The sequence below is a fragment of the Ascaphus truei genome, chromosome 1, assembly GCF_040206685.1.
Source record: "Ascaphus truei isolate aAscTru1 chromosome 1, aAscTru1.hap1, whole genome shotgun sequence".
Classification (NCBI taxonomy): domain Eukaryota; kingdom Metazoa; phylum Chordata; class Amphibia; order Anura; family Ascaphidae; genus Ascaphus; species Ascaphus truei.
Window position 1 is genome coordinate 399,276,813 of NC_134483.1, and position 25,291 is coordinate 399,302,103.

Consider the following 25,291-nt stretch of genomic DNA (forward strand, 5'->3'; position numbering starts at 1 on the left):
TGGCTCTAATTACTATATAATCACATAGAATTGGCTCTTCTTTATATTGCTTCACAAATGAGGATAACGTATCTAAGTTATTTCAACAACTTTACAAAAACACGTGAGCATAACACTAAAGGTATTAAAGCACACTATTAATAAAACATGCTAAAATGCGTGATTTGAAAAATGTGTGCATTAAGAAACCAAACATCATTTTCCATATTGACACAACTACAATTCAGTATATTTGTTTGCCTAAGGACGATAGCAAAGGCTTTTTCAAATGATCATTTGCATGGCTGTCAAATAAATGACATTCCTCGAGGATGACAAAATATTTTTATGTTTAGATTAACAAGGTCATAGTGTTTTTTTTTCCTGAAGATACTGCAAATGCTTATCCACAACATTTCAGCGTACCCTTTTGGCTGAGGAGTTAAATTGGTTTAATGTAACAGGCAATGTTTTGGCAAAGATCAGCAAAATGTATGTAAACGATGGTAGAGATTTATTTTGGATAATGGAGGGGAGGCCTAGCATAAAAAAATGTGACTGACCTACTTCTGCCCATTATAATGGCCATGAATATGCTACAAAACCTACTTATACGTCAGTGATTTCAGTCAATGTAGCACCCAATTATTCCCATTAAGGTGACGGAACCATGGTTTAACAGAAGAAAACATTGCCAATGATCAAGGTTTTGTGTAATGATTGTTAAGAAATTAACTACAAATTTGCAAGAAATCTTAGTAATAGTCAAGTTAATGAGTGATTCTTGAAAATAGCCTTCAAGCAAACCAGCATGACTCTTTTCATTGATAAAGAAAATATTGTATGTAATACAGAACTTATTTATAGGATTTAAATTTTTAATTTTTCTAATGCTACGTCGATATTTTAAAGCCAAAACAACATCGGTTCTGGTCTAACTCTTCTGTCATGCAGAAAAGGTTGCCAATCTAAAACTGTTGTTTTTTAAGATTGACTAAACAAGCAACTCCTTGCACCTGTTTTTCCACCTGTTATAAATTCCCTTTAGTGTGCTCCTTTTTTGTGAAATTATCCAGCAGTTTTGTAGCTTGACGATTGATGTAAGAAATCCTATTCTCTGCCCGTTATATGTTACTGTGACTTTAAATCTGTTGCGGTCTGTCCTCAGTTTTTGCAAAAATGCATAATTATGACTAACTAAAAAAGTTATTTAACACAGATTGAAATGTGCAATCTCACAAAAATTACCTAAATCAGCCATTTGTATCATTCCAAGATTAGGCATGGGTTGAAAAGTTGTCTTCCATATCTTCATGTAATGGATTGTAGAGACAAGCAGGCAATCTTTTATTTGTAACAAAAAGTGTGTTAAAAATACAGAACATTGAAAAGACAGAATGCAAAATAGCAAACCCTAATCTCAAAGGATAAGAGGCATACCCCATAAATATGATGTCCATGGTAACATTTTAAGCCATAATGACCCTTTCTCAAGACTAAATAGGTTATCCAGAGGCAGTTCAGTCTCTAATATAGTGCCCCGGTTCATGCAAAACTAAAATCCGTTCAAAGTGCAATAAAGGGTGAGAGAGGGCGTGATGTCACCATCAACACTAATCATATAGAACCCCAATGAATCCAATGTACTGCAGACATGTGCCAGCAGTGTAACTCGTCCTCACACAGCACTACAAGCATGTGCAATGGACATACTGTATACACCGAAAAAGAATAGGCAGACAGGCGCATTAAGGGACATATGCTCATTTATTAATATATTAATATATCCAAATACATATAATAAGGAAGAAACCAACATAACCAAAGAATACAGCACATAAAAAGATTAAAAGGGTTAAAAAACAAAATGAGGCAAAGACGGGAACAGGACAGTATCGCATCCACACTACATAGTCAAAGAAAGGATCCGGAACTGATCAATGAACATACCAAAATGGCAAGGAGACACGAAGAGCCCTGCACAGCCTCTGCCTGAAAAACTCTACGGGAACAGTCTCACATGACTTCTACGCGTTTCGCACATAGTGCTTCGTCAGATCCCACCATATCCAGTGGCAAATTGGTCGCCATTAATGGGTCACACAGAAATAATAAAGTGGATCAGATAGGAAATAGGGAAAGGTGAATGTAAGCAAAAAAAAAATGTACAAAAATTGTAGCCTTTCAATACTGTGCAGTAGAAGTTAGGTTTGTTCATAGAGTCAATGACATCACACCAATCTTATGGTGTAGCAGCTACAGAATCGCTATCAGTGTATGAAGGGTCATGGGTTTGATTCCTGCATGGTATGGTAACATTATTAGTGTGTGTGTGTGTGTGTGTGTGTGTGTGTGTGTGTGTGTGTGTGTGTGTGTGTGTGTGTGTGTGTGTGTGTGTGTCCGTTAGCAATAAAGCATTGAATGTTATAATAAATAAATTTAAAAAAAAAACCTTGGAGGTGTTTTTAAAATTGGTAGCCACACTCAGACCGTGTTGTAGTGGATCGCGCTATAACTGGGTTGAGCTGTATGTACACAAATGTTTAAATGTATACAAATATCACAGATTATATAATATATTAAACTCACAATCTTGTCAACTCTTACAACTCTATCCTCTCCTCCTCTCTTGATCTGTATGCTTCTTCTCGGCTCAGACAAACCATTCCTCTAAATCACGGCTTAAATTCACAAACATGCTCCCTTCACACTTGCACTCGCTCCTCTGAATGCTTATGGAGGAAATCTCACACTTAGGCTGATTTTCTGCACTATACATTTCTCCTGACCCGTTTTAACTATGCACTCTCTAAAGCCAAACAACAGTACTTTTCTTTAATCATCAACACTCACAAATCCAATCCATGCCATTTTATTTCTCTGTATTTTAGTATCTCCTCCAACCTTCTCCTCCCACTTCCCATCCTTCCTTCACTTCTCTTCAAGCCTTTGTTGACTGCTTTAAAGGCAAGGTGGAAGCTATCCACAAGGGGATTTCTTCTGTCCCTTCCCCTCCTTCTACCTTAACCTCCTTCCACTTCTGACTCCTTTTTTCCTGTTACAGTTTCAAGATTCTAAGCTGATCTTCTTCTTATTCCTCTGACGCATGCCCTCTTTATCCTATCATTCACACCTTATCAGAACTCTAACTCCTGTCTTAGTCCACACTTTCACCCGCATCTTCAATTCCCCCTTGTTCTCTGGTACTTTGCCTTCTTCCTTTAAGCATGCGGTAGTCACAGCTATTCTCAAAAACGACCTAGACCCTACGTGCCTTACTAACTACCGACCTGTATCCCTTCTGCCGTTTGCTTCCAAATTGATAGAACATCTCATGTTCTCCTGCATGATCAACTTTCTTCATTTCATGCCCTCCTAGACTCTTTACAATCTGGCTTTCGTACAGCTCACTCAACATAGACTGTGTTCACTAAAGAAGTCAATGATCTACATGAAGCAAAATCTCAAGGTCACTTTTCCCTACTAATCCTACTTGATCTCTCATCTTCTTTCAATGCTGTCAATCACTCTTCTTTTTCATATTCTAAACTTTCTTGGTATCTGCAACAAAGCTCTATCTTACTTCTCATCATACATTTTCAATCGTACATTTTCTGTCTCTGTTGCACACGTCTTTGTCTTCTGTTGATCTGTGTTGGTGAACCTTAGGGCTCTGGCTGGGACCTCTCATTTTCTCTCTCTAAACACTTGGTGACTTCATCCTCTCTTTTGGCCTTAGATATCATCCCTATGCAGATTATATGCAAATATAGATTTCCACCCCTACCCTCACTCTTGCAATTTAGTCCCAAGTCCTTCGAACTATTGCAAAGATCTGCCCTTTCCTCTCTCAATCTGCTGCTAACACTCTCATGCATTCCCTTATCCTTTCACGTTTTGATTATTGTAACATTCTGCTAACAGGCCTCCCAGACTCACAACTTTCTCCTATGCAATCTATCCAAAATTCTGCTACTAGAATAATTTAATTTTCTCCCCAAAAAGTCTCTGCTCATCTTCTCCTTAAATCACTCTCCTGGCTTCCCATCAAATTTCAGATCACCTAAAAAGTTATCTGCCTTAAGTTTAAAGCTCTCCACGCATCAGCTCCTTCCTACATACAGTAATGGCGTTGATCTCTCATTATGTCCCCGCTTGTCGCCTGTGCTCTACCAATAATTGTCTCCTCTCCAACTCCTTTCAGCCCCACCGCTCTCTCTCACTGTAGGAAATACATCAGAGATTTTAAAGCAGGAGAATGTTTTTAGGGGGAAATCATATAGCCTTTTATTGGCCGAAGGTTTGACAACATAAAAATCAGCTTGTGATCAGCATAACAGGGTTAACAAAAACAAACAGGTCTAGCTCCTGTAGGGAGCGCTAATTATACCACAGCTTACACCCTATCTACAGGTTGGAGAGCTAAGCCCCTTACCAACAACAACATAAAAAGTCAGTGTGGAGGTTAGTTTAGCTTTGTGCCCCAGCTTCCTGTCTGGGATGGGGTGGGGGGTGAGGGAAGATACTTGTAACTCACCAAGAAAGAGATAGTGGGAAAATATGCAAATAATAAATTTTAAAGTAAATATTGTATAAACTCTTAAAAATTAGATATACAGAGCTTTGTACAAAACTTTAAAATGTATTAGACACATAACCCCTACTTTCTTAATGGCACTTTAAAAAGTATTCAAAGTAACATATTCCCTAACACATCATTTGTGAACTAGAACTTGTGAAACATACTGTATGTAGAATTGCCTCAAGGCAGAATGAGAGAAAGGACAAGAGTGTTTTTATTAAGTTAAGAGGTCTGCAGTAAGTTATGTTGTTTGTGCTAGTTTTCTTGTTGTGTATGAGTCTAAAAGGCTACAGTATATGAGGATGCTCACTGAAGCCTAAACACTGCAAACAAATACATTTTCTGTAGCTTGTTTTTGTGCTTTGAAATACTTAAAGCATAAGAGTTATGCATGAGAGATTGGGGACTAAAAAATCCAGATTTCAATTTTAACTAATGGTGTTTCTCTCAATTCAATTAAGAAATGAACTAAGGTCCACCATTCTGTGGATGTTACCAAAATTCGATTTCCAAACCGGAAAACAAAAAGCGGATTGAGCACTAAAAAATCCAGCCAGATACCTCAGAATCCACCATTGGATCTGTTTCGGTTGGATTTGTTGTTAAAATTGGCCAAATTCCGAATCCCTGAAATATAGCCTTTTCAAGAGAGAGGGTTAGAACCCACAACCTTTCTTATTCTGAGCAGTGTGTGCTAAACCAGCTGATGGGTAGCATCACTGTCACAGCACAGTTATGAGCTTTACTGCTCACACCTGTATATAATCCAGCTATAAGCATCTATCCCAGGTGTGATGAGTTTTGTGCACTAGGAACATTGAACTTGCAATGGCAACCAGGAAGTGTAAGTGGTCTGTTTCTAAAGAAAGAGAATAAAGGTAAATGCTGCACACCAACAATAAAAAAATCCAATAAGGTGATACAATTACTGGTGCTCCTGTGAATGGATGATAGCCTGCACCATACCCAGGAACGTAAGAAGGAAGAAATCGCAGAGCACTGACGGATTTGCTAAACTCTAATTTATTGAAGCCAAAAACACACAACATTTCGACCAAGCGGTCTTTCTCAAGTGATCTAAAGTGGCAGTTTCTATCACTTGAAAAAGATCGCTTGGTCGAAACGTTATGTGTTTTTGGCTTCAATAAATTAGAGTTTAGCAAATCCGTCAGTGCTCTGCGATTTCTGCCTTGTTCTGTTTCTAAAGAAAGCCAGTGTGAGGGAGCTGCAGGTATGAGCAATGAGAAAATCAAAACTATGCTGTGACGATTCATTGAAATATACAGCTCAACCCCGTTTTAACGCGATCCGTTACAACACGAATCCGCTTATAACACGATGCAAGCGTGGCTCCCAATTTTTGTATATATGAATACTTTACAACACGATTATTGGTATCTTAAATACTTTATTGTACAATGCATACAATTGTACATTATTTCTAAAGTGATCCGCTTATAGCGCAATGAGACTCTTTGGACCCCAAGCACAGCGTTATAACGGGGTTAATCTGTACTTTGTTTATTCGATTAGCATAAATCCCACGTGTGCTCCATTTTTAGCACAGGGGTCCCTCCCTATGTTACTGTCTCATCTCTCCAACCCTCGCTCATCTTTCAAGGAAGAGTTGAATTTCCACTAAATAGAAATATTAATCCTGTTTATGTGTGAAACTGTCCAAAATGCATTCACAAAATTGTGAGTTCGACAACCCTCCCCCCCATCCCAAATTTGATTGCCTGGAAAACGTTTCACCAAACCTCAAACCAAATAAGTAAACTTTCAGCTAAATATCGCCAGGCAATGAGTGAAACATGGTGTGTGTGCCCTATTTGTAGTCTCAGGATTAAGTCAATCTAGTGATATTAGAGAATTTTGCAAATTAGCATATTGAATACAATTGCAAAGCAGGTTGACTTAATGAATGGTGAATCGCTTGCAAGCTCTGAATTAGCTGCAGCTTTTTTCACGACTCAAAAAGGGCATATTTTTCGAGGTTTGCCAAAGTTTCACACATTTCTACTGCTCACAGCTTTAATAGATCAAAAGATTTTCACACCTGCCGTACTTTGTCAATTGCATATAAAAACCATGCAGACACATAAAAAACTAATAACAAAATAAATTTTAACCTTCTTGATGTATGTTTACATTTATGTTAAACAAGCAATTGGTCAATTATTTTAAGAAAGGCATGCATTTGTAGCTAAAATCAACTTGTATGTTAGTGTAGATTAGCACGTGAGCAAATTAATCTGCTCAGTCTCAGACCTTAATATTCTATTTTAAATGTATTGCACAATAACATATTTATTTAGTAATAGAATCTTGTCACTTAATATAATTTTTTGAAAATATTTTTCAAATATTAGTGAGTATTTGAAAATAAAAAATCTTGCTTCTTACTCCTAGGAGGAAAGGGTAACCTATTTAACATTCCATGTGACTGTGTTGAACTGTGGTCCTGCTCTCCCAGCAAGCTGTGGACATTCAAAAAAGTGCAGTACCTGCACAAAACGCGTCAGAGGTCCCTTTTCTGACTCTTGTTTTTCATTTATGCTGCTATACGTTCAATAAAACTTTTTTGACACCTTGAACCAGCTTCAGCCGCACTTCCTTACTTTGGAACGCATCCTTCAGCATTTGACACGTAGTGCACCGCCATCTTTCCTCTCACGCTGGGAAGAAGTCTCCATTGTGAATACACAGGGCTGAGAGCACGCAGATTCCAGGATTTCATAGACAGAGGTCGTGAGTACCCCCATGGGGAATCCTACTATTTAAGGTCTAGCTCTAGGGTTCTTGGACTTATAGATTTATGGGTTTGGGCTCCGCATTAAAGTGTTTACCCTTACATCCTAAGACATCTAACCACCAGATATGCAACCCTAAGTATGAGCGTTAATTACCTGAATTAGAATGTACTCACATCATAATCCTGGACATGTCAATAGATGATTTTTAAAAATAACTCTGCTTGATATCTTTTGGAGAATTGGACTAGGAGATTAGTCTCCGTTTTTTCTATTTTGACTGCCCACAATGCCTGCACTACCCTCCGCGGCTCTGGCAACTCTCACCACGCTCCCCCCAGCCTTCGCTGCCAGTCACAGCTGAGGTAAGGGGACAAACGGGGGACCAGGGGGGGACCAAGTCTATATTCTCCCCCTGGTGAAAATACCAACGTCCCGGCTTGGGAACAGCGTAACATATAACCATCAGCAGAAGTTATATAATAAAAATGCAGTCTCTTATGTACAACTTAACACAGTAATGGCTTTAAATCAAGTTATACATTTCAGTGAACATGACAATCACCGACTTGATCTTACTGCGGGACCACTGCTGAGCCTCATAGTGGGGTGCCCCAATTGTATCATAGGTTACCCGGTTTGGCTGTACCTAGCACGCTGACTTCTGCAAAGCCCGTCTTCCTATCCCTCTGGAGAGTAATGTACGTAGTCCTGAGGCTCAGCCACTCCCATTGGGTGTACTAGTGTCTCTGTAAAGTCTATTTGAGGTATGACGCAAGGGCTTCTGGGGTTTAGAGGGGGGCTCATTGGAGCCACCGCAGTAGGTGTTGGTTGGCTGGGCCCATTACCCGTAGTTCCTTTGAGAGGTGCCCTTTGAATTCTGGGTACCCTTTAAGAGGGTCCCTCCATAGGATCCTCTACGGTTTCATTGACTGTTTCTTCAACTTCTTCCGCAAAGTCCTGCTCACCATCCAGTGGTATGGCTTCTATTTCTCGCTCGTCATCCCCCACTTGTGGGATAGGTGGGAGATGATTCCAGTGCCAGACCCTTACCCGGTCGTCCGTGTCTTTTATACGGTAGACCGGGAGGCCCGGCATCTGCGACTCAACCTCTAACACTTTGTCTCGCCAACGGTCGGCCAATTTGTGTTTCCCTGGGATTCCGAGGGATGAATCTCCCAATGGTCATAGCGCCTTTTGTTGTTGGCATTCAACTGGCAAGAAGACTTTTCTGCCAGTTGATAGGCCTGCTGCAGGCTTTCTTGGAGACGTTGCACATATCAGAAGTGCGTCCTATTGTGTACCCCATCGGTTGATACCCTGAGATGCACATCCACAGGCAGCCTGGCTTCTCGTCCCGAACATAAGGAAGTAGGGGCAGAACTCTGTGGACTCGTGGCGGGAACAGTTGTAAGCATGTACCAATGCTTCCACATGATTGCTCCACTAACTTTTCTGGGCGCCTTTCAGGGTACCAAGCATATCGAGTAGTGTCATGTTAAATCGCTCCGGCAGAGCGTCTCCCTCTGGATGATGGTACGGGGTCGTTCGGGTATTAGTCCCTGATGAGTTTACTCTCAAAGTCCCACCCTTGATCGGAATGTAGGCGATTGGGTAGGCCATAGTGCACAAAGTATCTCTCCCACAGGATCTTCACCACCATGATGGTCTTCTAGTCTTTGGTGGGGAAGGCGAGGGCATAGCATGTGTAATAATTCGTGATGACTATCACATTATCAATGCCTTGGGCGTCGGGTTCAATGCACAGGAAATCCATGCACACCAGATCCATGGGACCTGAGCTCTTCAGATGAGCCATTGGTGCCGCTCTGATGGGGAGGATTTTGTGCTGGATGCATCGTGAGCACTGGCGGCAGTGTTGTTCTACTGACTCTCGCATCCGTGGCCAGAAGAACTGGTCTCGTATCAACCCAAAGGTCTTCTCTATGCCGAGATGGCCATGGTCATCATGCAGTGATCTCAGGACCCTATGTTGCAAGTTCCTGGGCAGGACCAGTTGCCTTCTATCTGGGTGGTTATGGTACTGCAGACCATTGTCAATTTCAAATTTGTCCACTTCTCGCATGAGTATGGCGACCATGTCGCTAGGGGCACGTTTCAGAATTTCAGGCTTGTTTTGCTGGACGGCCTGGCGGGTGATGCCAGCCACCGGATCCCGTAATTGATATTGTAGCATATCCCTCCACGCAATGATTTTATCTGGGGTGATGTTCATCCCCTCTGGGTCCCAGTAGGTGGCGGGGATGGCCTTGGATTGGCATCCCAAGGAATCCACGACCCTCAGTTCTGAGAAGGCCACTTTAACGTCTACGATAGCCCCCGTGTTGCACATAGCTCACATCTCTGGTCCAGTGATCTCCTCCTAGAGGTGGTCATCTGGGGTATATCCAGTTCCGGTGTTCTTGATAGGGCATCAGCTCCAATGTTCAGAGGCCCCGGTTTGTACTTCAGGGTGAATCAGTAGTTTGACAGGGCCGCCAGCCATCTGTGGCCGGTGGCGTCCAGTTTGGCCGTCATTAGTATGTACGTCAACGGGTTTTTGTCCGCACATCGAAGGCGACACCGTACAGGTAATCATGGAGTTTGTCCACGATCGCCCACTTGAGAGCGAGGAACTCTAATATTGAGGACAGGATAATTCTACTCACTGGGAGTCAAACTGTGGCTGACATAGGCTACTGGTCGAAGGCCAGATGAGTACTTCTGGTGCAGGAATGCACCCAGGCCGTTGAAGCTCGCATCCATATGAAGGATGTAGGACTGCTTGGGATTGGCGTATGAAAGAACAGGCGCCTCCTTTAAGCTCATCTTCAGGCCGATGAACAGCGTTTCACAGGTGGCCTTCCACTTGTCACCAAACGGTAGTCGCGCGGAGCTGGCTTTCTGCCCTGTATCCTCGGGTATATTTTGAGAAGGTTGTTCAGGACCTTTGCTTTGCTGGAATACCCCTCCACAAATTGGCGATAATATCAGCAGAAGCCTAGGAAGGAGCGTAGCTCCATGACGTTCTCTGGTCTTGGCCAATTCACTATGGCTTTGACTTTGGCAGGATCGGTGGCGATTCCATTCGCAGATACTATGTGTCCCACGTAGGTCACTGAAGTGTGGCAGAAACGGCATTTGTCTGACAGCTTCAGGCCTTCCTGGCCTAATCGCTCTAGCACCTTCAGCAGATGTTCTCCATGCTCCTCCAGGATCTTACCAAAAACAATGATATTGTCCAGGTAGACTAAGCCTTCCCTGGGCTTAATGTCACCGATAGTCTTCTCCGTCAGCCGCTAAAATATGGCGGCAGCACCACAAATGCCTTGGAGCATACGGGTGAATTGGTAGAAGCCAAGCAGACACACGAAGGCCATCTTCTGCACTCATGGGTACCTGGTAGTACCCAGATCTCAGGTCCAGTATGCTGAACCATTGGCTTCCTAACAGCGCGTTAAGAATTTCTTCAATCCGCGGAAGAGTGTATTGGTCAGGTACGGTGCAATTATTCAGTGCATGATAATCCACACACAGGCGGACTGACCCATTTTTCTTTCTCACAACCACGATTGGTGATGAGTATTGGCTATGGGACTCCGTCACAATACTCGCCATCTCCATCACTTGTAGAACATGTCTCACGTCATCCACATCTCGAGGAGCAATGCGACGGGACCGTTCCCAGAAGGGAGTGGTATCACTTAACCGGATGGTGTGTTGGGCGTTTCGGATGCAGCCCACATCCATCTCCACTGGTGGAGAACACATTCCTTTGTCGTCCAACTTGGCCGTCAGTCGATCCCTCCACTCTGCCGACAGTGTTAACTCCCCAAAGTCATATGCCATTTCAGATGGTGGATCTTGCATGGCAGCGGTGCTCACTTGTGTGTCCATCGCCTCGATGGGAGTAACTGGGTATATCCTACCCAGCTGTTGACCTTGGTCGAGGGCATGGTGTACGGAGGGATGTTTTGTTTAAGCACCTGGATCTTACCCGTCGGTATCAAGGAATTCCATACTCGTATCTCGGCCATACACTGGCGACACACTTTATTCGAGCTCGGCTAGTCCCACGAATTCGGGTATACCCGGGTGTATTGAGGTTTGTGACTGTTTTCTGCCCGAGTGCATTGAGTTATTTTCCGGCAGGGATTGAAGCATTTTATTCCCGCTGGCTGCAATACTGCACAGTATATATATATATACTGCATTACAATTCATGAATTTATGCCATCTGGTAGACACGCGAAGCATTGCAGCCTATTAAATCCTAATCATTATCATTTAACAGATCAGCCGCCCATCAGCCAGGCATGAACCGAGACTGGGAAGGCAAACGCAACGGGGCTTGTCAGAGGTGAGGAGCGGCGCATTCCAGGTATCTGCCAGGTACATACCGGGTATTTGCTCGAATAAAGTGTGTCGGTGCAGTATGCCTGTAACATCGGTTGGTGTCCTCTTCTGGCATGCTCTCCAGCGAGAAGAGATGATCGGCCTTGTCTCGGGCCTGGATAGCAGCAGCTGCGTACATGACCTTTAATGCCCCTGGTGGAATCTCGGTCAATCTTTTGCAGTGATTGAACAGGTCCCCATATCCACCGTGGGCTGATATCTTGCAGCACTCTTCTCGTAGTACTGGGTGGATCTGTAGGACAGACAGGGGTAGTTTGCCAGCATCTTGCAAGTAGGCTCTGATCACCGCCGCACCACATTGGTGTTGGTTCCAAATATGAAGGGAAACTTAGGTATGGCCGAGTCTCAAGGCATAATAGCGCCTCCACATCCATGGTGTGGGACTTCCAGACGAACCTGCACCACGCCATCGATGGGGTAATCCTCATTGCTGAGGCACCGCAGCTTCATCTTGTTGGCCGACTGCAAGGGCAGATGTTTCAGATGTTGATCATAGAATGGCCGGTACACAATGGTCACCTGGGACCCAGTGTCCAGCAAAGCTGATGCATATATGCCTTCCACAAGGACACAGATGATGGCAGCTGGTCCTACGCGATGGTAATCGTCTGATGATGAGGTTTCATCAGGTTTTGCCTCTGGTGCACTCTCTAAAGGCGGGGAGGTTGTTTCTGCGGTCTGAAACTTGCACATCATGGACTTAGGATGGAATGTTCTAGTTGGAGTTTATTTTGGTTCCAGACAGCCCAGCGAGAAGTGACCCTTCTGGCCACAGTTATAGCAGTTGAGGCCACTTGGGTCACACGGGCCCTGTAGGTAGGGGATGTTCTCCCAGATGTCCTGTAGGTGACTTGGGAGGAAAATCCTCCTCAGTGCTGTAGGTCTCTTTGACCTTCGAAGCTGATTCCCCCTTGGCTTCACCCTTGAGGGGCTGTTTGGCCTTTTGTGGGGCATGAAAGTGAATCTGGACTTCGTTCTTTCTGATGTGCCACATCAATGTAGCTAGGGGGTACGGCGGTGGCAGGAGAGCCTCGCATCAGAAGGGCTACTGGGTGTAAAGGTAGTGATCTCTTCAGCAGTTGTTTGAACGGTACTAGTTCACCACGGCGGCCGAAATGATTTTCTTAGAGAGCAGTGTCCACAGGGATAGTTGGAGCATGCGGACAAATGTGGATAATGTTTCTCCCTCCTTTTGGCGGAGAGCCTTGAATTAAGCCAGGAGCTCGTCCTCGTCATCTTCGCTGATATAATATTGGGTTACGAGTTCCACTAACTCGTGAGCGGTAACGTCTCCCTCTGTGTCTCAATGCATCCATACTACTTGCACGGTCGGGGGTCGGACGCATTAGGACAGCCTTTGTTTCTTGACGGCCTCTGAGCAAGACCACTTATCCATCACGTGGAAAGCGTGCTCCCTCCAGGTCTCGAACCCATCTTCTACTAAAGGCGTGGGCACTATCCTGGAGAAGGCCTTGAGTTTTCTGTAATTCTGCGACTTTGAAGACATAGTTAGTGCCTCCACTAGTTGCGGTAGGGTTGCTCCCAGTGTGAAGCTGCCACTTGATAATCGACCATCATTTCCAGCCCCTGGACAAGGGGTGGGTGACTGTGGGGGACTCCCGGCCCAGCTGAGGGCCCCTTGCACGGCACATGTGGTAAAGGTAACCCGGGGTAGGGGTAGGACTACCCTGTTGGGGGCACTGGAGACTGGCGCAGTAGTCGGCCATCCTCCAAGGAGAGGGGGGAAGGTGGGCATTGCGGCTTGAGAAGGGGGCTCTGAGGAGAGTCCTGAGGTGAACATTTCCCGGATCTCTATTAACTCAGGATATATGGGCGGGTAGCCTTCGGGCGGGGCATCTGGGGTTTGGAGAGTCTGTGGGGCAATCCATACTTTGCTTAGACCGGGTCTTAGGTAGTCCCTGATCTCTGTTTGGGACATGAGAGCGGGGACATTCCCCACTGTAACCACGTGGCTGGGGGGTTCTTTGACCTTGAAGGCCCAGGCATGGACCTTCTGTCTTAAGGGAACCAGCATTGTGGAGACTTAGATTGACTTAATTTGACTGCTGAGTAGGGCACCCCAGGTCTGAGAGCTCAGCAGCGCCTCCATATGTAGCCTCCTTCCCCCCTGTGTCTAGGGACGCTACCGTGGTGCTTTACCTGGATGGCTATCAGGAGGCCTGATTCTCCACTGAAGGCAGCCTGGGGTGACTTATACACATATACATCACCTCCACCTGGAAGGGATCCGCACGCAGGGAGATACCCCTTTCCAAGACAATGTACCCAGTAATTACACACAGGTTATGGTATTTACTGGACACCTAATCAGCATCACAATAATACAACACAATGCATACACTCTGTAGATTTATATAACCCCACAGGGTATTCCCACCGTACATGGGGTGCAGGGGCACCAGAGCCCTAGTGTACTTCCCACAATGTCAATCCCACCCAAGTATGATTCATAGGGCCAGTCTGATCCAATAACGCCTTCCTTACGGAGCATCCCACCATAGATAGTCTCTAACAAAGATGACAGCCTGGTCTCAGACCACAGGCCTGAAGCATTGCGTGATGTCCGTCGCTGTGTCCCTGACACTTGGCACTACAGGGGCAGTGTCCCTATCAAAGGGGCCTTCCCTGAAGCAACCACAAGCTTACTGGATTGGTGCCTATATGAGACCTAAGGGGTTCATCTGACCTAGTCTGAGTGCCACTGACACTCAGACCCTACTTTCCCCTTCCTGGTCCTGGCTCTGGCTCCAACTGGCGTGGCTGTCCAAGTGCACCAAATGTATCTCTTGGTGAGCAGGAGAATCCGGCTGCATGATTGTTTGCTGTGTAGCACCTGATCTAACAGCCCCAGGGGCTGCTGGGGACTCTAGTTCCCCTGCGGGGCTTTGCCTAACATGGCCGCCACTACTGTCCCCTACTGCCCATGCATCGCCTCCGTGTAATGGCCGCCGCATCGGGGACTGCTCTGCGCATGTGTAATGGCACTGCGCATGAGCGATCAATACCAAAATGGCGGCGCCCTGAACAGGGAGCCGCCACGGACCTCCGGCGACCCGGTCGCCTCGTCTGACTGCCCGCAATGCCTGCACTACCCTCCGCAGCTCTGGCACCTCTCCCTACGCTCTCCCAGGCTCCGCTGCCAGTCGGGGACCAAGGCTATATTTACAAACCGCAACAATTAAAGGAAGAATTTACCCAAAGTATTTAGGGTATTTTAGCAATGCTAAGATTGTATGAAATGTAGGTTTTTATTTGTATTTTGCGGGATAAAGCGGCAGTAACTAATGTTTGCTAATTGTATTACAAGTCATAACAACTATTGAATATTCATAGTTCTCCTTCATTTTACACATATCCCTAATGTTGTGTTAGTTATCTACAAGCATTCAGGGCAGCCAACAGGGGGGGTGGGGGGGGAGCAGAGACAACTGTTCCAGTTCCAGCAGTTCCAGCAGTTCCAGAGGGGCTAGGCTGGCATTGAGATAGTAATGCTGCTATCTTCCCAACATTTCCTTTTTGATACGTTCAAATTTTTCCCATGAACATTTATATTGAAGGCAGATCAGCAAAGAGAAAGATATTTTTTTTTAGCATGTATCAACGTGACTTGTGCCTATTTTCCCATGTGTGGAATCTTGCTAAAATATTGCCTAATAAGTACGGTTTCTCCAAGATAGGAAAAAGTTGCCAGGGCTCAAGACAAAACAAACTATATCTAAACTGCAATAAATAATTCGGTTTTAAATAAAGAAATGTGATAGAAAAAAAGATTTATCCACTCCTAGTTAACATTCCAGCCCATTCCTAATAATTTTATAATCACTAAATGGAGATGCTGGCACTCTATAAACAGCTGCCAAAAATCAGTTTCCCTGATTCCATGAGACCCCCACTGGATACAGTAAGAAACATGGCAGATCCTGTCTGTACCATACTAAGATGTATTACATTCTATACAAGTAGCCATGATTATTAATTTGTTGTTTTTTTTGGCAACGGCCCTTCTGCATAAAGATTTCTACTCAATATAAGAAACCTGATATCACCTACTGTACTGTACATTTGATACAGGTATAGCAAAACCATGTTTGTGGTGCATCAACTGTAAATACATTTCTCAGGACCTTTACGATACAAAGTTATCTCGGTCAACTCAATTAAACTTTAAAAACTTCTAAGATCTTTTACCTTAAATGGTTTATGCTATGTTGAACCCAACAATACATGTAATATCTTACATGTGAATCCCCTTTGACCTTATTTGACCTTATCTTCTATTGTAGGGACAGATTATGCTAGGGTTACTGTACATAGTAAAAGATAAGAAGGCTAGTGAGGGCAACTTTGTTGAGCTGGGATTGTAAAATGATAGTAAATATCATAAAAATATATATTTTTTGTTAAATAATAATTTAAAATTTTTGCAAAATTATCCTGACGTTTGTAAATGCTGTAACCTAAATTTAGGGTGGATTTTAATACATTTATATCTTCCTTATCTCTCTGTTATTATTGTCCCCTATACTAACTGGCTCTCAGATATGGAGTGAATCTCCATAACATATAGGGGTCTATGTACTATGTACTAATTATCGCATATAAATATTGCTTTCCGAAAATAAAAAAAATTATAATGCGCTTGTGGGCGCCTACAGTATATACTAAGCTTTTATTCTTAATGTGCAGCTTAAGCATTAAAAAAGGGCTTAGTCAGTTATATTGGTGCAAACAAATCATTTGTGCATGACACAAAGATGTAAATGAGATGTACTTAAAAGAAATTGGCTCTGTGCACCGAAAAAAATAGTTGAACCTGTGTCAAGATCGCCCACCAAGTTGAACTCTAATAAGTCTGTTTATATTGTTACCGTAGAATTAGAAGTGTTTAAATTTCTATATATCGTAAATTATTTTTACACAACACAGATGTGTCACATACATTAACAACATTTTATATTTTCACAGTATGGCTTTCATAAAATACATTAAACTAATAATTGATATACATAATTAGGTTTTATTTAAATTGTATTAACTAGGTATGCAACATGAGGCAATGCATCAAAAGTTATTTCAGACAACAAATGATAGGGCAGATTCATCAAGTGCCGGTACAGGATAGTGCACCTACTGTAATCTGGAGTCAGTAGCACTAAACATTTCCAACTCTAAATGAATCTGCTCCTATGCATAATTATGTAAAAAGTCACATAACAACCTTCAAACATACCACACAAATTTTATTAAGATCTGAACTTCTATTTTTACACAATAAACAATTTCATGTTAGTACACAGGCCCCTAAATATGTTATTGCTGGGTGGGGCAGTCTTGTTGAAAGCAAGGAAAATTATTTTTGTCTGATCCTTTTTTTGTTGCTTTTTTTAGATGCATCAAACACTAAGTTTTGCCTGTTAAACCCATCGGCACCAGTCAGTTCAGTCTAGTGAGGCTACACCTGTACACCCTGCAAAAAAAAGCCCACAAATATTCTGTAAAATCTGCTGCAAGTAATTATTTATATGAGGCATAAACTAATCCTGGCACAGATGAAAAAGATTGGAGAATTATGTAAACATTAGATAGAACAGAATAAACCATCTGTGAAACGCTTAAGTATGACTAACAATCCTAAACATGTTAGTGTGACTGGTAAAAGCCAATATAGCAGCATTGTTAATGGGTGTATAATAATACACATTAAAATTTGAAATGCAAAATCTATCTTCATTCACATTTTTTGAAACCTGTATTTCAAACAGTATCTATTATTTGGATTTGGCAGTGACAATAACATGGAAGGTATTTTCTTCAACCTTTAGAGCAAAGTTCGCCAATTATAGTCTGACGGAAATACACCATATGGTCCGTATCTGCCAAAAATTTCTAGGCTTTTATGTGAATATGTTAGTGATGCAGTATACGGGTGTAAATGCTATGGTTTAGACATACATAAAAGTTAGTTTCAGTAACTTTAACACCTGTATTGAGCTCCTAAGTACTGTATAGTAAAGGTTACTCATCACATGTCTTTCCAAGGGACTAAAAAAATCAAATCGAAAAAGTAAATGACATCAATTTGATGAGAGTTCAAATGTCTGATCCATTTTAAATTCAATTGAAAGTTACATAGTTACATAGTTACATAGTTACATAGTAGATGAGGTTGAAAAAAGACGTACGGCCATCAAGTTCAACCTATGCTAAATTTAGACAACAGATACTTTATCCTATATCTATACTTAATTATTGATCCAGAGGAAGGCAAACAAAAAACCTCAGTCATATCATCCAATGATGTCTCATAAGGGGAAAAATAAATTCCTTCCTGGCTCCAAGAATTGGCAATCGGATTAATCCCTGGATCAACATATTTCTTGTTTACTTATTTGGTATATCCCTATATACCTTTCCTATCTAAAAAGATGTCCAACCTTATTTTGAACAAATCTATTGTATCTGCCATCACAGTCCCCATGGGTAATGAATTCCACATTTTAACTGCCCTTACTGTAAAGAACCCTTTCCTTTGTTGCTGGTGAAATCTCCTTTCCTCCAGCCTTAAGGGATGGCCCCGAGTCCTTTGTACTGCCCGTGGGATGAATAATTCTTTTGAAAGCTCCTTGTATTGTCCCCGAATATATTTGTATATAGTTATCATATCCCCTCTTAGATGCCTCTTTTCTAATGTAAATAAATCTAATTTAGCTAGCCTCTCCTCATAAGTTAGATTGTCCATCCCCTTTATTAATTTGGTGGCTCTTCTCTGGACTCTCTCTAGTTCCATAATGTCTTTTCTTAGGATTGGTGCCCAAAATTTTACTCCATATTCAAGGTGAGGTCTTACTAATGCTTTGTAAAGGGACATAATTATGTTTACTTCCCTTCCATCCATTGCCCGTTTGATGCAAGATAAGATCTTGTTTGCCTGTATTGTACCTGTAGATAGCATCAGAAACTCAAAGGGCCTTATTCTATATAGTTGATACAGGCCTTTGTGGGCTGGAAATGTCCATTATTACAAGGCCAAAGGCCACATCAGAATATATAGAATAAAGCCCTTTTAATTATTTAAAGAGTCAGACTATTTCGACGGTGAACAAAAAACAAAATAAAACCAACAACTTATCAATGGAAATGTCTTAAAATGTTATCATCCTTAAAGGAGTTATTTTTATTTGTGTCCTGTGAAAAATATATATTTATTTTTATTTTCAGCAAGTCTAATAAAATGAATGTCTATCAGCTGTTTGACTAATGATGGCACAATAATTATTTCCTACAAAATAAAAAAGAAAAGGGGAATTGATTGGTAATATGCCTATGTATGCAAGGTTCCTCAAACATGTCTAATCATGAAAGAGACTAGGTGAAGATCTCAAAAGCAACATACAGTAATATATAGTGTGTCTATAAGTAGTCAATATTCAAGTTTCATATTACTAACAAGAATATTTTACTGTCATAATAAGACTGTCAAGATAATAAAATAGTACAAAATCCCCCACGATATCTGGAAGTCATTTAACGTTAGAAAAATGTTGTTTGCTATAATTGGAAATTGTAATTTCTTGTTGTTTGCTACTAAGAAGAAGCCACAGTCAATATTTTAAATAGGTCACATCCTGGAGCTGGCATTATAGAAAGGTTCCTTACAGTGAAAGGCTCATGATATACAGGCATACCCCGCATTAACGTACGCAATGGGTCCAGAGCATGTATGTAAAGCGAAAATGTACTTAAAGTGAAGCACTACCTTGTTTCCCCACTTATCGATGCATGTACTGTACTGCAATCATCATATACGTGCATAACGGATGTAAATAACGCATTTTTAACAGGCTCTATAGTCTCCCCGCTTGCGCACAGCTTCGGTACAGGTAGGGAACCGGTATTGCTGTTCAGGACGTGCTGACAGGCGCATGCGTGAGCTGCCGTTTGCCTATTGGGCGAAATGCCCTTACTCGCGAGTGTACTTAAAGTGAGTGTCCTTAAACCGGGGTATGCCTGTGCTGTACATTGCTATTTTATTTGTGTGAGACACTGTGTTGTTTCTGTAAAGAACGAAGCATCATGTGGTAGAAACTGCAATTTGGTGTTACATTGATGCAAATAGCTATTTGGAGTCTGCATTTCTTTCAGTGTCAATGTATCTAGCTACCTTTTCATCACTTCTGGTTGCCATGGTGCCATCTGTGTGAGAAAGAGACGTGGGATTTGGGTAAATGGAAGAACAGGATGAATTATGGAGATGCTGCACAATGTTATAATGAGATTTTTCTTTAATTTCTGCACCTTGGCTGTCAGCTTTCTCCTTTTTATATTAAAAATCAACATCTACCAGGAGCTTGTAAAACCTACCCGCAATGAAAATATGGTAATCACACACATACCCCGTGTAACTTTACAATAATCCTAAATATTGGGTGTTCAGTGTAAATGGCCAGATTAAAGTGTCGTGTAAAAAATTTTAACTACCGTCTTTTAGTTTTGAAACTGACAAAAGCAGAATGTAAAATACGGTACATGCTTGATACATGTACAGTAGGAGTATTTTTAGAAGTATAATATATAGCTTACCATATGTATATTGTAGGTATTCATGGTGTGCGATTCTGTCAAGAATTAACACTTACAGTATTCTACTGTACAATAGAAAGTGTGTGCATACTACCTTTATCACACAAATACAACGTCCTATTATGAAACAATATTGCACCCCATAAGATTTTATCAGAGTTCTTTACTAATTTGAGCTGCATAGTGAGAAATCAAAACCCATCAAAGGAATTGTTGTGCAAAAGCTCTTGCACACTGTCATCAATCTGACTACACATTTATTGCATACGCAAAATAAATTCAAGATGACGAACAAAAAATATTTCTACAAGCTACGTGGATGTAGCATTGATTTAAAAAAATATATTCATTTACTGTTCCATTCTATTATTCATTCCATTTTCAGATGACATTGATTACTATATATATATTTGAATTACATTTAAATCTGCTAATTCGGGAATCTACTAAATATATATTTAAGTCAATAAATATATACCTCTAATAATATATACAATATGTATTCTTCAAATACGTTTATTTTTTATTGTGTCACATTTATGCAGGCATAGGTTTAAATTAAAAAAAAAACATCTAAAATGGCCTATGCTTCTCAGTTCAGAAAACCAGAGAAAGCCAAATATCGACTTCATATGGCAATGTGCTGCAATTTTTCCTGCCTCTGAGTTTCAATCACTTCTCATTTTTCTTTTGATTACCCTAGTATAATATACATATACAGTACAGTATGATTGTGGTTAAAATCTGTATATATAATTGAAACAAATCCATTGTTTTTACGCAAGAATAGTAATATATGGTACTGATTTAATAAATTCCTCATCTGGTTTTGTGTAAAGATAGATGGACACAAATGACACGACTCTGTTTAAGAACTGGAGAAAGGAAATAGATGAACATTATCAACTATTTCCAACATGATGCAAGTTAGGGACCATAGGGGAAGAAAATCTGAAAAATGTAAAGGATGCAGAAGAGCCAAGTCACTCCTCATTTCCAAACCTGCAAGATGATTAAGAGCCACCACACAGCACTGGAGCAGTGAGAGTCAGACTGTAAGTGAAGGGAGCAGCCTTGATTTCCGGTTCACTGGAGCTGTGTGATGGAATGCATGGGAAGGAAGCCAATCTGAATACGCATGGGATGCAGGTCTGTGCTATGTGTCTTGGATATACTGTGTACCTGAAGCAGGAGTGCAGGGACTCTTTTTTGGAGGTGGTGGGTGTTGAACATCTAAAATCAGTAACATAGATACATTACTATAATGTTTCAATATATAAATTCAGGGGGGACCTAGTGACAACCCCCATGACCTGTATGTAGCTTTCTCACATTATATGGAATTGTGTTGTGTGATCAAGAATTGTAAATATTATCTATATACAGTATACAATATAAGTTTAAAAAAACCTGAAGATAAAATGTGGTGAATTATTAACATTTAATATCTAATAGCTCAGGGTTTTGAACACCTCAAAAAGCACTGAATGGAATTCCATTAAAATATATAATTGGTGAAAATAAATAAAACTGCATTTGATGGGTTTAGTTTGCTCTTTTGTTCATAATGCTCGGTACTTTGCGAGTTGCCGTGCTGGGTACATACTGTAGCACTGCAGTGCTATTGCTACTGGGCCTATAACATATACAGTAGCTCGGCTCTGTACAGCACTGAACAGGTTAAAGGAAATATAGTCCTTTTCAGCCACTCTGTCGATGATGTACAATCTCATTGGGAAGAGGCTGAAATGCTAATTGGAGGCCTATTCAATCTCCCCAGCCCTCCCCGCTCTGCTCTCTGCAGTACTACTAGACTTGCATCGGTTTTCCAAGCTGCTGGTTGGATACAAGAGAGGTTGTGAGGTTTATGCATGAATCAGCATCCCCTTTTTCATGTCATGGTGCAGTGATCCCTGCAGAGCTGTAAGACTTGATTTTAAAATGGAAAGGCTCACCCCCTCTTGGGCCAGCAGAATAAAACTTCAGAGACCTCGTATACATGTACAAATGGAATATTTGCATTATTCTTATATATTATCTCTGCCTTAATGTACAGTATCCTAAATAGAATGCTGTGTCGCCCCCCAGAAATATTTTATGATACAAATATATATGTCAAATAGAATAGATCTGAAGTACTAATTGATGTGCTATGAATACTATAGCGTGCAGTCTATTTACACTGTCGTTGTATTTAATATATAGATTGAATAGTTTGTTCTATTCCTGCAATAGAAAAGCATATGGTGGATGCTATATTGAATGCTTAATACCAAATCATTTTGTGGTCACATATATTATATTTTGATTATTGATAATGCTCTAATTTCAATTGAAACTATGAATATCTCGGATAATGTGTGTGACGGGGCATAGCATGGGAAGTTAACTACATCTAGATATTGCATAAAAGAGGCTTCCTGTCTGTTTTCAGTGTTTCCTTGTTATCCCAATATAATTCTTGAAATGATAAATAAGAAAGACATCTAGACATTAATCATGATCATATAAACAATCCTGTTATATTTTCCAAGTATATAATGACAGTTATTGTTAAAGGACCTGTTTTAAAATTATTTTCCCCACATACAGTATAATGTACAAGAAGTTATAACGCATAAAGTGATTGTTAACACTATGAATGATCAAAGTCAGATCGATCTTCAGCATTCTGAAAAAATTGTACTGTCAAGAGATTAACATGCAAGTTATATATGAAATGTTCACATTCATTTGTTTAGAATTACTATTCAGTTTGACCATACAGTATAATGATACAATAGGGGTTATTTGTTAAACAGCAATAGTGCCAATCGGTAGGCTATTGCTGTTTAATGAATAACCCCCTATGAATCAATTACTTGTTATAAGCACCTATAAATAGAACAGTGTATGCAACAACAAGATGGCACATTTTTAGCAGTGATAACGGTTATTAATTCGGATCACATTCCTTTAGTGCTGCTTCTAGGCATTGTTATAGCATGTTATTTATTGTTTTATTATTTTATAATAAATATATTAGTGTGTGTTTGTAATTAGGTGATGGGTGACTTGGATGTGCAGTCTAATATGGAGATATGGCAATGGGTAAAATGGCTGATCATCCTTCATTCTGCATCTGGTCATATTTAACTGCAAACCACAACCATAATTTTTATGCTTTAATTATACTTCCATTACAACTTTAACACATCTTCTATGAATATCTGACATAGGACAAAATGTATCATTGGGAATTCACTGTATGCACAAGCGGAGACATCTTTCAGCATTACTTACGACAGACATTTAGCTCAAATGTTTGTTCAACAAGTACAATGAAACAAGAATATGTAAAGAAAGATTTCACAAGAGTACAAGGCACACAACCTTAGGTGATTTCATGTGTTGGAATGCATTAATGCTGTAACAGGTCTGTGGCCATCACTACAGTATGTTCCATGCCAATCATGCAGGACCTCTTTAGTGTAGTGGGACTATCAAAAACATTGTAGAGCAAAGTACCAATACATACAGTAAGTAGGTGATTGTGAAATGTACACACAAAACATACATTTAAACAATTGTAAGCACATTAAAGCATTTTTATCACAGAGCACCAAAGAAGACCCAGTGAATCAGCTGTAGCTGGATGTATTGCATATCAGCAGCGATTTCAATTAAATTAATATTCATTACTCACAAGCATTGGTGACGGCGAAGCTGTTAGCTACCTCCAGATTGTCGATATGGGGCGTCAGCCTAGATTCTGAAGTGGTATACAGAAGCATCCCTACCCGAAATGCACTGTATTCCTGATCTGCACCCCTTGGAAATAACCCTCCTGAAAAGAGATAATACGAAAATAATATTGTATATTAAGACATATCTGTATATCAAGATTTCCAAAACATATGAAACACGCACATTTAGAAAACAATTGATGTGTCACAACATAAGAAAAATCCAGTAGCTAAAATTGAGTGCCTATTGGTATCATATGTCAGACGTGTGATCATTACTATGCAAAGAGGTTTCCTTTCCTATTGATTATTTTCTTATCTGATATTATTGCATAGAAGCAAACGATGAAGGCTTTATTTAATTACAGCTCTTTTTCAATTCAATTATAAAGATGGGAGTACTTATATAGTCGATCGTCCTTATATTGCGATGCAAAATAATCTTTGGCAAAATGATAGGAGGCTGTATGATAGACATAGAGCTTAAAGAAAATAGCTGCTCTTCACACGAACAAAGACGCTTACCTATTTGTATGGTGTTCGAATATACTCCAAAAATCAGTCCCCAAAGAACAGGAACCAGGGATACAGAAATATGCATAATCTTTTGCATTTCCAAGAAAAATAGAGCATCCAGAAAACACCCCTTTTGTATTATTTTGCAGTCGTTCTTTCGTTTAGATCAGCTGCATATTTCTGGATTACTATGGAAATCCGAAAGTAAAAGAGGCTCACGTATGCGGTTGGTTGGTTAAGATGATGGTTGCTTTGGCTCTGGAAGTGAATATAATGGTCGGCGGGTGCAGTTGTCGGTGATGTGGTCCCAGTGTCTCAGTATTGTACATTTAGACATTCATAGAGAAAGGCTGGCAGATGTAGACGGAGGCGCGCACAGGGGGCGAGCAAGAGTGTGCACAAGCTTTCCCCCCACCACCCCTCCCCTTCCTCCTCTCCCCCTCCTCTTTCCGGACCAGGAAGATCTGGTCTCACAGCGCCCACTATCCAGGTCTGCTCACTGCACCGAGGGCTGCCAGTTACGAGGCGGCTGAAGCTCCTGCTTCCGTTTCAGCACCACGGACAGCGAGCTGAGCTGAATAATCCAATAGCGTCCCTGTGCGCGCCCTGATGCTACAGCTGCTGAGTAGCACTTTCTCCTACACCCTAACTACACAGTGCAAGAAAAAAAAAATAGGCATCTCTTAAATGTCCCCCCCCACCGCGTCCACCCGTCTCTC

General features: G+C 41.2%; 1 protein-coding gene across 6 annotated transcripts in view; it reads right to left on the reverse strand.

Annotated features, from left to right (window-relative positions):
- Positions 1-24,979, reverse strand: part of GRIA2 (glutamate ionotropic receptor AMPA type subunit 2) — a 153,296-nt gene extending 128,317 nt beyond the window's left edge. For 3 of the 6 annotated variants that reach the window (XR_012803607.1, XM_075612564.1, XM_075612588.1), the window contains exons 1-2: positions 24,582-24,978; positions 24,017-24,157 (exon numbers count right to left, since the gene is read on the reverse strand). Coding sequence is in view for 5 of the 6 variants with exons in the window: in XM_075612564.1 (XP_075468679.1) it covers positions 24,017-24,157; positions 24,582-24,669 (229 nt within the window). In the remaining variant the exon portion in view is untranslated. Of the gene's footprint in view, positions 1-24,016; positions 24,158-24,581 lie in introns of all 6 variants that reach the window. The other 3 variants (XM_075612573.1, XM_075612601.1, XM_075612582.1) reach the window with 2 other exon arrangements.
- Between the last annotated feature and the right edge of the window lie 312 nt (positions 24,980-25,291).